Consider the following 15852-nt stretch of genomic DNA (forward strand, 5'->3'; position numbering starts at 1 on the left):
TCTATTCTGTGGGTGTGTGTGTGTGTGTGTGTGTGTGTGTGTGTGTGTGTGTGTGTGTGTGTGTGTGTGTGGTGTGGTGTGGTATGGTGTGGTGTGGTGTGGTGTGGAAATGTGTATGGGATCCAGAGATCAACTGCCTGAGGAGCTGTCCACCTCATATTTTGAGGTCAGGTCTCACTGGCATCTGGACCTTGACTAGTAGGCCTTGGCGGGTGGCCGGTGAGTCCCAGGGATCTGCTGTCTTCCCCTTTCTAGCTCTGTAATTATTGGTGCACTTTACTGCACCAGGCTTTTTATGTGTATGCTGGGCATCAAATTCAGGTACTCAGGCTTGCATGATAAGCATTTTACCCAGTGAACCATCTCTCCAACCCAGAAAAACTTCTCTTTGAATAGCCACTAACAATACTATGGGACAGTACTGGGACAGCTCAAATTGCAGATCTTGCAGGAGCATATAATCACCTACAGGGACGATCCCTCAGCATAAAGATGACCTAAGGATGAGGAGGGTTCCTATGAAAGCCTAGCGATTATAAAATGTTTTAGCATGCAATGTAAGATTCAGATGAAAGTTCCTGCTGTCATCATTTCTTCTTAAGCACAGTATTTTGTGGACAATTCAAATCAGTAAGGCAAGAAATATAAAAGGTAGGTAAAATAATTAAAATCTATCCGGTGCTATTAATTTGTGCCAATGAAAGGGTCATTCTGGGGAATGTCTGTTGAACTTCTGTAATCAGAAGTCTAGGCTGGTTCTAGGAGTCTCTTCACTTACCTGAGAACTTTCCTTGCAGCTATTACTTTAAACTTGTATTTCTCCTAAGAGAACAGACAAACTGGATGAAATGTAGCCAAAACTAATCCATAGTTGGCAGTTTGGCACTTTCTGCTTTTTCTGGGAATTACTCTCTGAAAGGGTTTTGGTACTAAATTCTGTAAACTACTTTGGTTTCGTTCATTTGTCAAGATTGTTTACAATGCATTACAAATGCTCTCAAGTCATTCTACCATTCAGAGTTCTGTGATGTGACAATGTGGGCTGGTAGTGACAGGCTACTGCTGCTATACGTAAAGGACGGTGATTTATTTTTCTTTAGATGATGCATGCTCAATGACTTGCAGGCTAGCCATTACAGTACTAGAACTGACAGATGTGTAATGGGTCCTTTCGGAATAAAACTAGTATTAGTTGATCATAGTGCTTGATTAGGACTATTAAGGATGACTACTGAAAAAACTCTGACAGCTATAGAATACATTATTGCATATATGGCTATTTTATGTTTTCTATCAATATTTTAAGCTAAATGTTTGTACGATTCCAATTTTGGTCGGCTTTCCCCTAACTGGACTATACTTGTTCTCGTGGCGGTGAAATGCTATGCATATTACGCCACATGAGTCCTCATCCTACCCCATGTTAAGGAGCCCTCTAACTTGTAACGCAAACAGTAATGGGGAAATTTTAGCACAGTAGCTACAGTTCTCAGGACCTATGTCAATAAGGTAATATTGGGTGAGGTTACTGGCCTGACAAAAATCGTTTTTATTAAAGAGGGTCTTCTGAGTAGTTTTTAAATTTATCCTTTTATTGAAGTAGCTAGGTCAGTTACATATGTTTATTAAAGGTACAAATAAATCATCAAATCATTTTAGTGGAAATATTAAGGATAATAAAATGTGAAAGAATGTCTTAGTTGCAAATTATAAAAATTAAAATTTTCAAATAATATTAGGAAAAATTAACCATTTGTCCTCCCCATCACCCTCATTCTTTCTATGAGAACAAAACTGCTGAATTCTCAAGATGATGTAATTCACTGCCAGAATTGTAGCTAGCAAAAGATTTATAAGACTTATTCTAACTGCTTGCCAAGGCTAGAACTTTGGCTACCAGCAAACACTGTAAATACTGCTACCATGACTAATTCATATATTTCCTAGTAAAGCCAACCATTAGACTCCCTAGTGCCGGTTTGGTAGCTTACTTCAAGCTGCTACTTTTAGAACCTCAAAGTTCCAGGGGTTGTTAACCCAAAACTCCAAGCTATCTGTGCCACACACTGGTTTACAAGATGAATAAAGCTTTTGAGGGCATAGAATGATACTAAAAGTGTAGAGAGCACTTGAGTGGAAAAGTGGAAGGAAGAATGAGTTATTTAAAAAAAAAAAAAGAATGAGTTATTCCCAAAATAATTTTTGCTAATTTAGATCAACATTAAAAGAATAACTTAAAGAACAATTTAAAGAACTTAAAAAACAACTTAAGACCAACTGTAGCTCCCAATTCCATCACACTACAGTCCCTAGGCAGAAGATACAGTGTTGCTGGCAATGAAAATCACAATTAAAAAATAAAGTGGCTGGAAGAAAACACTAAGCAATAATATGACTAAATACTTTATGCAATTGGTTACTCTTCATTTTGCTAAATAAAGTATTGAGCTTTGTCATTATGTAGTCAAGAATTTGTTAACTATTTGCTTTAATACCTTTAAAAATAAATGATAAAGGTATATAAGTAGTATCAAAACACTTCTGAAGTATTTTCAAACATGAAACAGGTAATTTTTAGCCAAATTAATATTCTATAACTACATATTTAGTCCAATATATAACGCAGGTATTTATTCATTAAAAAGCTGTATAGTAAACTTGAAGTACAGCATTCTGAAGTTCTTAACAACAGAACCTAACTGATAAACACTGACGCTTCCAAGATATTTTCAGGTAAAAGTATAGCAAGCATTTTTACGGTGGCACCTACTGGCAAAGTTCAGAAATGCAGCCAGCTTAGCTAAAATGGCCTCATGAAGAGCTGGCAGAGGACGATGAGTATCAGATTGCATTTTTCCATTTCCCCCTTTTTCCCTCTCTACCTATCTTCATTCTTCCTTAGACTCCATGGATATCACAATGTTTCCTTTATAGGATAAGCACAAACTTGAAATCAGATACAATAGCTAAATATATCTTTATCTCTTAAGTTATCAGGTGGAGGAACAAAGAGGATAAAGAAACCGGAGGGAAAGGGAGGAGTTAGATTACACACAGTTGTGCATATGGGCCAAGACTCCTGAGGCTTCATCCTGTACCAAGCATGGAATCTTGAAGGTCTTTAATCACAGTGCTATCAAAAGCCATTTCAGAGGGATGACACTGGCACTGGTGCCAGGACAGGACAGAGCAACACAGGACTGGAGGAGGAATGAACAACTCAGGTGAAAAAAAACCAGGTAAGCAAGGATGAGGACTGATACAGGCAACAAAAACTAGAAATAAGGTAGTAATTACAGGAAGAGAAGACAAGAGAAGAGGTAAAAATGTTTCTTGCTTTATTCCGTTGTTTTGTTTTGTTTTGTTTTGTTTTGTTTAAGGCAAGCTAAGTCAGAGACTTACAGATACGTCAGACTTAGACTTGGTTAACTGGAGGGAGGAGAGGTGAATCCACTAAGGTGTCAAGTAGCTTTTCAGAGAAAGACGAAAATTAATTCTTGCTGTGTGTTAAATTTGAGCTACTTTGAGGCACCGTCTCAGAGATGACTGAAGATGTCTTGGAAGCTTGGTGCTGAAGTTGGGTTTCACCAAAGACCAGACTGGGAAGAATTTACACGGAGGACGTTAGAGAGGTAGAAAATGAGAGAATGGCATCACAGATGCTACGAGAAGTTCTAAGAAGTGAGCAAAAACGAGGAATCACAACACTGCAGATGGTAGTAGCTGCCAGAGCACATCATCGAGAGAAGAGTAAGGATGACAACAGTGTGAGCCGCTCAAGGGTATCAGGAAATTACCCTCTGCTCTGCCTCAGAAACTGTGCTATGGCTGCCATGTTAGCAAAGACAAGCTCTTAGGACACTTACTGCTCAGGAAGAAATGTATCAAGATAGAAAATAGAGAAGGAGGAAAATAAAGAATACTAGTTTTCATGAATCTGAGCAAAAAGATGGAAAAGGAACGGGAACAGAAAACATAGCTTGAGGGGTTTTTTTTGGTTGGTTGGTTGGTTGTTGGTTGGTTGGTTGGTTTTCTTCTTCTTCTTCTTCTTCTTCTTCTTCTTCTTCTTCTTCTTCTTCTTCTTCTTCTTCTTCTTCTTCTTCTTCTTCTTCTTCCTATCCTTATAAGACTATGGCTAAAGTACTAGTCAAGAAAAAGTGTAAAACTGTAAGACAAATTGCATAACCAATGCAGCAAAAGCCCACTAAGCTATCCATAACCCCACAGCTGGCTCACTGCAAGTTTATCCTTTAGATTGAGCGCAAGTGTAACCTTTTCCCAGGCATGCCTTCCTAACGCCTTTATGACAAGCTTCCACAAACCAGTCAACCTAGGTCCTTCTCACTGTATCTCTTTCACCAAATACTGTAGAAGTAGGGTATGATTTTAGTTTTTGATAGTTTTACCACTTTGAATTATAAAATTAATATATACTTGCAATTTAAAAAGAAGAAAACAAAATTGTTTTTTGTTTGTTTGGGGGTTTGTTTTATTTTTCGAGTCAGGGTTTCTTTGGGTAGCCTTGGCTGTCCTGGACTCACTTTGTAGACCTGGCTGGTCTGGAACTCATATAGATCTATCTACCTCTGCCTTTCCAAGTACTGGGATTACAGGTGTGTGCCCCTGAGCCCAGCTGAAAACAAAACTGTTTAAGTGGACTCCCACTTGAAGATACTATTTAGATACCCACTTCACTGGTGTCTTCCCCACAAGATAAGGTAATTAATTATTCATTATGACCAAACTGAATACTTCAAATAAATGGTTGCTAAGTTGAAGAAATACATTCTTTCATTCTAGCTGCCTATAAAAGAAATGCATTTCTAACCATTTGGTCAATTTTCCCACCAGAGACAATCCATCAAAATTTTAACAGATTTGTTGAACTGAATGTACAAATTTATCTTAGCTTTCTCCCTAAACCTTACCAAAGCCACAAAAAAAAAAGGCAAACCAGATTTTAAAAATACATACAGAAAAAGAAAAGTAGAAGACAATATTGGTAATAGCAGAGACATTTCATCAAAGTATGGAAATACAGAAAACAGAAAGACAAGCATTAATTACCCATAACCCCCACCCCGCAAAAAATAAAATAAGTCCAAGTCACTCGCTGTTGATAGAAAATAAAGGAACACCAATGTGACCCTTAGAACCTGAAGACGCTGCAGAAGAGTCTCCGAGGAAGGCCTCGCAGGCAAAGGTATGGAGCAGACAGTGAGGGAGACTCTGCAGGAGCAACGTCTTCAAGGGCAAACGATGAATTGGTAGATGGATTAATATTAACACAGATTTGTCAAGCTTGATTGATGAAAAATAAGTAGGAAACAAATGTAGAGAGCAGGTGTTTAGAATGTGAAATGGCTCCCTTAGGCTCATGTTTGAATCCGGTTCCAGGCTGGTAGAGCTGCTTGGGAAGGTAGCAAAACCTTTCTGAAGTGGTTCAGTGGGGTGTCTAGAGGCTTTAGATGCTGGCCTCACTTCCTTTTTACTCTGCTTCCTGGGTAATGCAGTATAAGCAGCCACTTTGCTGCTCTTATGTGATAGATATCCATATAAGGTGATACATCGCAATTCAGAACATAATCCGTAAAAAATATGGAATGTGGGCTGGCAAGATGGCTCAGTGGATAAAGGTGCTTGCTGCCAAACCTGACAACTTGAGTTCGATCCCTGGGACTCCTGTAGGTTCTCTCTGACCTCCATTCCCATGTCATGGTATACATGGGCGCTCCCCACCCACACAGGCACACACATATGTTAAAGAAAGAAAGGAAAAGAAATCCAGAATCTGAATCCTGAAATGGAAAGAAGGTCCTCAGAATGAGATGACAGATTGTCCATCAGGAACTGGACTAATTCAAGTGCGAGCTCTGGTGCTTATGGCAGTGTAATCGGGGTGAACTGCTTGATCCCATGCTTCGGTCTCTTCACCTCTGAACTGAGAATAACACACTGTCTACCACATGAGGCTCTATACTGACCAAGTAACAATCTACACAGAAGAGTTTAAAACAATGTCCAGGGCAAAAGTGTTAGTAAGTATCAGTTACATTTACTTGAACAGCGCTATGGCTCACCAACCAAAATGGCAGCCATCTACAACTGCTAGTAGGGACAATCTACTCCAGCCCACAAAATACTATAAACTGAACATCTAACATATGTATATTATTAATGCAAGCCTCTCTGATTTAAATAGAATGATTGTCTCTAATGTCATGTAAAACAAATCCTAAATAAAGCAAAGACTTGCAGATGTAAGAAAACGAAAAACAGCAAAAACCAGAGTATGGAATCCACTCTTTTCGCTCTCCTTCCTCACTCTTGGTGGTGGTTTCCTTTACTGCTAAGAGTACACTTTAAAGAATTACTTGGTCATCTCCAGCTCTGAAACTGTTTCTTCCAGGTAAAGGTAAATAATAACCATCTTCACTAACGAAATTCAGCTGGAACATATCCTTTGGTTTTCTCACACACACAAACACACACACACACACAGTCATAGGCACATACACACACACAAGAGAAAGAGAGAGTTGCACACACATACATACACACAGTCACAGACATACACATATACACACACACAGACACACAGAGACAGTCACACACAGTCACAGACAGACAGACAGACAGACAGACACACACACACACACACACACACACACACACACACACACACAGTACCATGGCAAGGCAGACTCTTAGAGAGGAAGGCGTATTGTTATGATGTACTCATTTTGGTATTTCATTCCTCCTACCTAAGATTTGCTCTGGTGTTTGGTGATTTCCGTATCACCTTCATTCCCACCTCTGATTCTGTAAACTTTTAGAAAGAGAATAACAGCACACATTTATACTTTGTAAGTCATTACCTGGGACTGGGCATCTCTCCGAGGATTTCCTCTAACTTGCCGATGAAATGAATGAAGTCAGACAGCCCTTTGGCATGTGCCCACAAAGGATCTGCCGGTGATGGCGCATAGCCTTTCCCTCCAAGCTCTGACACTCTGACAAATGACGTGGCCATCTGCGAATGAAAACGGATGTAGCAGTTTTAATGATTTTGAAGGTTAAACTATAATATAATGAGGCTGGGTCCATTTATATAACCCTAGGTACACAGCTACAGTGAAGCGCATTTCACGGGTCAAGTCACTCTTTGAGGAGCAAATAATCACAAGAATAAGTGCCACGTGGAGTCTGTGCACTAGCTGGAGAGACTAACTGGCTGCAGGTGAAGACTGAGGGGCTAATTCAGATGACAAAGCAAGGGAAAAAAGAATATATTTGTATTCTTTGGTTTTGTTTTGTTTGTTTGGTGAGTGGGTGGGAGTTTTGTTTGTTTTGTTTTTAGAGACAGGGTTTCTCTGTGTAGCCCTGGCTGTTCTATACTCACTTTGTAGACCAGGCTGGCCTCGAACTCACAGTGATCCTCCTACTTCTGCCTCACGAGTGCTGGGATTAAAGGTGTGTGCCACCACGCCCAGTGTAAATTCATATTCTTAAGAGCAGACCATTGACTGTGCAGATTTTAATAATGAATATACTTTTATTTATATGGATGACTGGCTATGGAAACCATTATATAAAAGAAATTCATTTTCAATGTTAACTACTCTGTTGTTTTAAATGGGCCCAAACCTTTATTTTGCTTTGCTATGAAACACGATTTGTACAAGATAATCACTAGATTCCAGCAAGTTTTCACATTCCAGGGTAAGCAGTTCAAAGAGCTGTCTTTACACCGATAAAAATATGTATGTGATAGCTTTATCCAAGAACATCTCCAACAAAAAGATAAAATGTTTCAAAAACAGTACCTTCCGAACTATCCTCTAAAAGGCACATTACGAAATTAATCTGTGGGAAAGATTGCTGGTCAAATAACTTGAGGAAAAACAGATGAAATAACAAGGTTAACTGCTTATGAGACATAAAAAGTCACTTTGCTGAGAGACTTCTCAAAGCTCTTACTGCACAGATATGAATCATGTAAACCAGCAGCATATATGCTATGTCTGAAGAATTTGCCCTTGGAAATACTCATTCAAGAAGAGGCTATGAAAGCCAGGCACAGTAGCACATGCTTGTAACCCAGCACTTAAACAGAGACAAGAGGACCGAGAAGCTGTGGTCACCTTAGACACAGAGCAAAGCCACTCAAACTAAAGAAAGAAGGAAGGCGAAAAGAAGGAAACTATACATGTGTTTATTTGGGCAAACAGTCTACAGAATATATTTGTAGAAAATACTGCTTAAGATAAATTCTCCCTTACTGAACATGAAAAAAAAAGTGAATAGATTTTCAAATATGAAGATAAAACATAACTACTTAAAAACTGTTTCATTATAATTACAAGTCCTAAAAATGTAAGCGTCCATACCAAAAACATAGACAACTGTTTCTCTCGAGCAGCATGCTTCAGGCTGGTGAAGGCCTCTCTCCCCAGTCCTCGGTCAGGGATGTTGAGAATATGAGCCAGGGCCAGGTCATTCTTTGAATTCACTAGCAGGCTCAAATAGGAAAAGAAAATGGTCTTTGCCAGTAGCCGCACCTGTACGGTAAAGCATTCTGTTATTTTCTTTACGGCAGTTGTTCTGAACCTCTTTTTCACACGCAGTCAGAATGCACAGACTCCTGTGATCACAACACTGCTTCCCGTTCTTTAGGCAAAAAGAACAGGCAGGCAAACCTGGAACAAGCTGGGTAACCAACATCGTCTTTCTTACTGAAATGAAGCCAGTAACAAGAAAATGCTAACTCCTGGAAAATGATATAAAAGACACAGTTCATCAAGGCCTTTCTGGTGAGGCTTTTCCCTTACTTCTCTGCATAAACTTGCCAGAAAGTAACCACCAATGATAGTTTCTAGAACCTAAGAGCAGGAGCCATCTGGCTACTGTACCCCAAGTCTACATCCCACTATAGAGCAGATACAGCGCTAAAGTTAAATACTTAAGTTTTTAAGTCATTTTGATAATGATTTTGACATTATCAAATAATTAAAGATCAAAATGAATAAAACAGATGTTTAGAAAACAATGGCACTTAGTGGGTGTTGGCATTAACTGACCGACTACGAAATATGTAAGCCGTATAAAAACATATTAAATGTGTGAACAAATCTCAAGAGTTTCTACACCATTTGAATAATCAAGATAGAGAGGTGTTAGCAAAGAGACAGATACCCAGCTCCGTAGGATTTGAAAAGAACCCAGAAGCAGCAACAAAAGTAGAAAACAGAGGGTGCTCCATTCTTGAGACTGGGATAAGAGGTCTCCAATATTCATATGAAAACAAATGAATCTCAACCAAAAGCTCACGCCTTTTATGAAAATTAACTCAAACTCATAAATGTAAATACAGTTTTACAACTTTTCAAAGAAAACAAAGGATTGGGCAGAGAACTTAGATTTGACACCAATAGCATATTCAAGGGTAAAAAAAAGAAAAGAAACAAACACAACTTAGATCCCAGCAGAACTGAACTCCCCTGAAGGACTGACTCCCTTGTGTTCCCTTCAACTGTGGCTGCCACCTATAGCTCTGGAATTGTTTGTTTCTAGTTCTAGCTCTCATGTCGTACACTCAGAATCTTCTAGACCATTTCCTCAGATAACAGATTTGCAAGTGCTGAGCTCAATTCATAGTCAAATCAAGAAATTTATACATGCTCCAATAACACCGTGAATCTGAAGCCCCAGTAATGTGTCATCTCCAAATTCAAAGTATTTTATTTAAGTTTTCTTAGCCCAGTTTAAGAGGTAGAATACCTCCCTATGGACTGTTGGCCAAGGAGACCCCAATACTCCGGAAGCAATACAGACTACCCTGCTGTTCCTGGTTCCCTACCAGAACTACCTATCAGACCCTACTGCTGAAAACACAACACACTTTGGTGGCACAGCATAGAGTAATCAAATTCGAGCCAGCCTACTTGCTACGTTTCATAGTTCCAGAAGGTGCTGTGCAAGCTACTAGCAGGGAAAGGTTGTCAAAGGTCTTACCTAGCAGTGTGCATGCTACAATACTGACATGCAAAGCAAGATGTGCCCACAGATACAGTGGTGGTTTGAATGTTACGGATGTAACTAGACACTTTCTGACTGATTTTTGTGACTCATATACAGAAGGGAATTAATTGATGCCTGATACTATAAATCTGTCCAAAAGCCTGTGACTAGGGAGGTTACAGGGCCAAGAGAAGTAGGGAGAGATCTATCACTGTTGTACTACATGTTTATAGTACTGTTATCACACTACCCTCTAAATAGTTGTGTTTGTGTGCATACTCTGGTGCTGCTCTCAGACTAAGGCACAGACATGTCTCTTTGTAAGGAACAACAGTTAATGAAGAGACTCAGAGCTGATCAAAATACTAAGACTGAGTGAGTGCTCCTCCCCAAATGAGACATCTCTATCAGTACCACCCCAGTCCTTCCCAAAGCTCAGGGAACATCCAAGGAAGAGGGAACAGAAAGACTTAAAAGCCAGAGAGGAGGGCAAGAATGTGAAACACTATCCTCCGGACAAGGGACAGATATTACATACATGAGCTGACAGGAGCTGCAGTTATGTCCACAAAACCTACACAGTGCAACATTCCCGGATGCACGAAGGAGGGACACATACGATTCCCACCCCTTGCTGAGGAACTATTGGCAATTGATGACTGCTAGGGTCAGATGAGCTATTTCCCATCAGAAGCATAGACCCCCAGTAAATAACCATGCACTATGTCCAGGCAAGCAACCACAATTAAGCTCACTAGGCTTTTTTTTTTAATGCATGAAATTAGGAGCAAGATGTATTGAGGAGAAGAAAAAAGACTCTAGATGAAGTTGGAGGTTAAGAGAGAAGAGTAGGAATGAATATTATAAAATTGTATGAGAGCCCCACCCGACCCATCCTCACCCCCGGCCTATATATTTGAATGTTTGGTCCCCAGTTGGTAGAAACATTCTGAAAGGATTAGAAGGTGTGGTCTTGTTGGAGGTGTGTCATAGAGGCGTGGCCCACAGCACTGCCCTTGACTCTCTCTGCCTCCTGGTTGCTGTCCTAACATACAAGCTCTCAGCACCATGCCTGCCTACTGGCACGCTCCCTGCCATGACGGCAATGGACTCACCCTCTGACAATGAAAACCATTAAGTTCCCATTAAACATTTCTCCTGTAAGCTACCACAGTCGTAGTATATCTTCATAGCAACAGGACTGTAATGCAGATAGCATACATAAAATTGCCAGAGAATAAACAGAAATTATTTTAACTAATATGTGTCTGTTCTGCCTAGCCACATTAAAATGTTTTGAACCACATATTATATAATGTGCTTTCGATCGATAACGATGAACTCATGAGGAAACTTCTGGTAAATAGTGAGCAGATCCCAAGTTAGCCTACATTTCAAAAGAAATTTAAAGACAGCAACCCTTTGGATAATTTAAATGTGCAAATGTAAAATAATTCTTGGACAGGAGAAGCAGGCATTATTAATTTCAAAAACAAACCCTTAGACAGTGCCCACTTAACTTGGTGTCTCAAATCTGTAATTCCCAGCACTTGGTGGTCTAAGGCAGGAGGATATCTGAGCACTCAGGGCAGCTGGAACGACATAATGAGTTCCTGGACAGCCTGAGCTACAGCGTGAAACCTGCCTCACAAAAACAAAAATCAAGCAAATTCAACAAAAGGCTACATAGGATACGGAAAGGTTACTGAAATTATAGACTTTAGATAAACTATTAACAAAAGTAGAGCCAGGCAGTGGCACATGCCTTTAATCCCAGCATTCAGGAGATAGTCAAACAGATCTCTAACTTTGAGGCAGGCCTAGCTTACATAACGTTCAAAGTTAGCCAGGATTACATAGTAGCCCTTTTCAAAAACAAACAGCAACGAAAAGAAAGAAAGAAAAAAATTTTCATAAAGCACAAGAAAGGAAAGCCCAGCTGGGCGAGGTGGCTCACACCTTTAATCCCAGCACTTGGGAGGCAGAGGCAGGCAGATCGATGTGAGTTCGAGGCCAGCCTGGTCTACAAAATGAGTCTAGGACAGCCAAGGCTATACAGAGAAACCCTGTCTCGAACAAAACAAAACAAAACAAAAGCAAAAACAAACAAACAAAAAAGAAAGCAAAGCCCAAAGATAAACCCCAAGATAGAGGTAAGGGAACCCGGGTGTAATAAATGCTCATGCACTGTGCATCAGGGGTGCCTCAGCTGACCCAGAATTTTTTTATTTGCTTAAACACCCGGTAAGGGAACTTTTTCATATATTCCACTTTGTTACCTCAGAATTTCTAAAGCAATAGTTTAACACTTTAGGGAGGACAATGGGGTGAAATAAGAAAATAAAGAACATTTCTTAAATTCATCTTACTGTTCCATATGAAGATTTTTGGTGTGCCATTAGTAAATGTATTTGATAATCAGAATATACCAGCCTGGCACAGTGTGTATACCTGTGATTCCAACACTCACGGAGGCAGAGGCAAGTGGATCTCTGTGAGTCCAGGACAGCCAAGGCTGCACAGAGAGGAAACCCTGTCTTGAAAAGCAAAAAACAAACAAACAAAAAAAAATCAGAATATATCTTTGTAAGACTGCATCTCCAAAAGTTACTTTAGAATTTTAAGCATACTGATTTCTAAAAGCACCTTGTAAGTCAGGCACAAGCCTAAAAAGGTCCCTAGAAAGAAGACAAGGTACCCAGAGTAAAAGGGGGGAAGCTGATGTCAGCAAGGATGAGCAGCTCTGCAGACATGCCAAAACAGAGTCGGCACAGCTGGATGCAGGTTCTGGAGATGCCAAGTGAAGTGTGTGCATCTTTGATAACTCTACTTTTGGTGGCTGTACAGTATAAAAAGGTTTTGATTTTTTTTTTAACATCAAGCTTTATAAACAGCAGAGTCAGTTCTTACTGGTATGGGTGTGCACGCCAGTGTACGTCGTGTGTTTTGTTTTAAGCTATGTGCAAGAACACAGGCACTACCCTGTTGTGGCAGAGGGAGGACGTGCTCCTAATAGAATGTTTCCAAGGCTAGCCTGATGCAGACTTCCTGCTAGCACTGACACTTCCTCCTGACTCTCACTTGGCACAAGTTCCTTGTGGTGTAAGAGTATTCATTTTTATGTTTTCTTTCCCCTTCCACTATCAACATGGAACTCCCTTAAAAGCAGACGCCTGCTAGGGCCTGATCCCTAAAACTGGCTTTGGTAGTGTGTCAGAGATGGTGTTCCCCCTACCACAGTGGGAACTTCTCCATAGTGTCGTCTTCATACTGGCTCTTCTGCCAATTTCTTTCACTTCCTGAAAGTTGGGGTCAGTCTGAAAAGTTGGGAAGCACACTTACTGTGGAACGGCCGGCTCTCACTCAGCTGTTCAGAGTGTCAAAAGAAGCCTTCATCGGTTTTACAGAGCTAACTTTTTCATTAAAAAAGGGATGGTGGAAGCTGCACACAGACCAGAGCAAAAAACAAAGAGAAGGCAAATATCTCACACACACACACAGACACACACACACCTGGTATTCTTGACAGGAAACATTCATAGCAGCGCTGGGATATTTTTATAACAGAAACAAGAAAATACTCAAAAAATTTAATAGGGCACATTAAAAAAAAAAAAAAGACAGTGGAGCTACCTTAATGGAGCTCCCTCCATTTTAGCAGTAAAGTATAATAACTCTCAGAGCACTGAATAAACAACAAAGGCAAACAGAAAACATTTATCTGATTTACCTCTTATGTAGCTCTATCACACCAACTTCTAAATTGCTAACGTGGTTTAGGCAATGACCTTCACAACTTTAGAGCTATGTTTACCCCATTAGACAAGACAAAGCCTTAGGTGACTGAAAGTGATTAATGAAAACATTATAAATTAAAAACTCGGGGTTCTACAATTGCTAAGAAACAATTGATTCGGGCAAGGATAATCACTGCATGCGTTAAAAAAAAAATCCATTAGGTAAAAGGTTGCTGTGAAACAGGCCTGTTAAAATGGTGTCAGAAGACCTTCTAACAGTCTTTGGTGATGATACAGTGGAAACTAATTTTTATATTAGAGATCTGCCAGCTCAGGACAACCTGAATTTCTATTTCCTAATGTGATACAAAGTGAAAGATTCCATATCAGCCATGATGAATTTCCTAGAAAATTTTAACACTAAATCTTGACATAACTTTTTATTAGAGATACAACACATATAGGGACAAGTTAAAGAATAGCAGAGTATTAAGCAGACAAAGGGAGAAAAGTATAATTAGGGAATCCTTAAACATTAAAACAATAAACAGAGACACATAACTATTTTAGGAACATGTGGAAAAATCAGACATTGTATTTATCCTTTATTGCCAGGAAACAAATGCTGAGGAATTTCAGGCATATGGCACAGGATTTAATCCTTAAGACAGAAAAGGAGACAGAGAAAAAAATCAGGTACATTATTAAATCCAGGAAGCAAGTAAGCAAGTAGTTGGAGTTGATGACAGAATGTGTTCTTTAAGGTGCAATCTGCTTAGAACAGGCTTTCAGAAGAATCTACCTCAGCAATGTTTCCCAAAAAACGGAAAGAGGGAATCACCAAGTGTGTTAAATTTATTGGCACAGACCGCCATGAAAGGTAGGATTTCAAAATACTTCAATAAATTTTACTGACTTTGCCAACATTCTAAACTCACATCAATGGTGATTCTATTAAACATAGACACTTTCATAAACATTAACTTGTGGTGAGCTGAGGTCATAGGTACCTAGCATAACCTTCAGCTAAGGATAAACCCCATTTGGACAAACCTGAACATGGTACTAATTCTGAGTAGTATGCACAATGTAGACACTGAAAGAACATCATCAGTTATGGAACACATCAGCTTAAGAACCGGTCATCTGAAACAGCAGGTGTCAGCTTTGCATAGTAGAAAGTTTCAGATAGATAGAATGATAGACAGACAGACAGACAGACAGACAGACAGACCTGACAACCTGAAACTGAAAGTGTCTCTGTCACTTTGAGCTGTACCTGTGTTTGCTTGGGGCTGGTTGGTTACCATGGCCCAAACATGAGGACGCAGTTAGAATGGCATCCTTATCAGTCTCAATGCATTATCCTTTGCACATTCAGCTTTATTTTAAACAACTTAAAAACTTGGGGAAATGAAGATAAACCAAGCAGTAACCCCACCGGGCCAGCAGACGCGTGGGCCACATGCTGCTTTAGCTGGCTGGCAGTGCTATCAGTACCTGCTCATCGCTCCGGTTGCACTTCACTGGGGATGCTGGTATATGAGGGCTAGTTTCGTCATTTACTGCGCACTCTGTGCCAGACAGAAAATCCCGGAGTTGAATCTGTAGGCGATATATGGCATAATAAAATAGGAAGCAGAACACCAAGTGTCACGGGCGTTCCAGTGCAAAGACGGTTACAAATGAGCACAACAGTGTCTTTATGTACTTTGGCATATTCTCACAGGTCCTTTTAAGCTGAATGATAAGCAATTACCATTTAATTAATCTTTTATTAAATAAACAAATTATAATTCAATAATAAATTATAACTAAGGAATCTTTTTTTTTATTTTTTTATGTGCATTAGTGTGAAGGTGTCAGATACCTTGGAACTGGAGTTACAGTTGTGAGCTGCCATGTGGGTGCTGGGAATTGAACTCGAGTCCTTTGGAAGAGCAGACAGTGCTCTTAACCACTGAGCCATCTCTCCAGCCCCTAATTAAGGAATCTTATAATATTTATCAGGTCATATCTATGTATGTATCTTTTCATCCATACATCCTAGAACTTAAAACTGATCATCAGCAGACTACAATTTCTCTTCAGCTCG

At 39.8% G+C, this 15852-nt stretch overlaps 1 protein-coding gene across 1 annotated transcript in view; it reads right to left on the reverse strand.

Moving 5' to 3' along the window:
• The window catches only part of PARPBP (PARP1 binding protein), a 53448-nt gene that overhangs the window by 15137 nt on the left and 22459 nt on the right, over positions 1–15852 (reverse strand). The window contains exons 4-6 of the mRNA XM_084795650.1: positions 15258–15362; positions 8391–8561; positions 6879–7033 (exon numbers count right to left, since the gene is read on the reverse strand). Of these exons, the coding sequence (XP_084651776.1) occupies positions 6879–7033; positions 8391–8561; positions 15258–15362 (431 nt within the window). The remainder of the gene's footprint in view (positions 1–6878; positions 7034–8390; positions 8562–15257; positions 15363–15852) is intronic.

This window comes from Acomys minous, assembly GCF_964271855.1.
Source record: "Acomys minous genome assembly, chromosome: 9".
Taxonomy (NCBI): Eukaryota; Metazoa; Chordata; class Mammalia; order Rodentia; family Muridae; genus Acomys; species Acomys minous.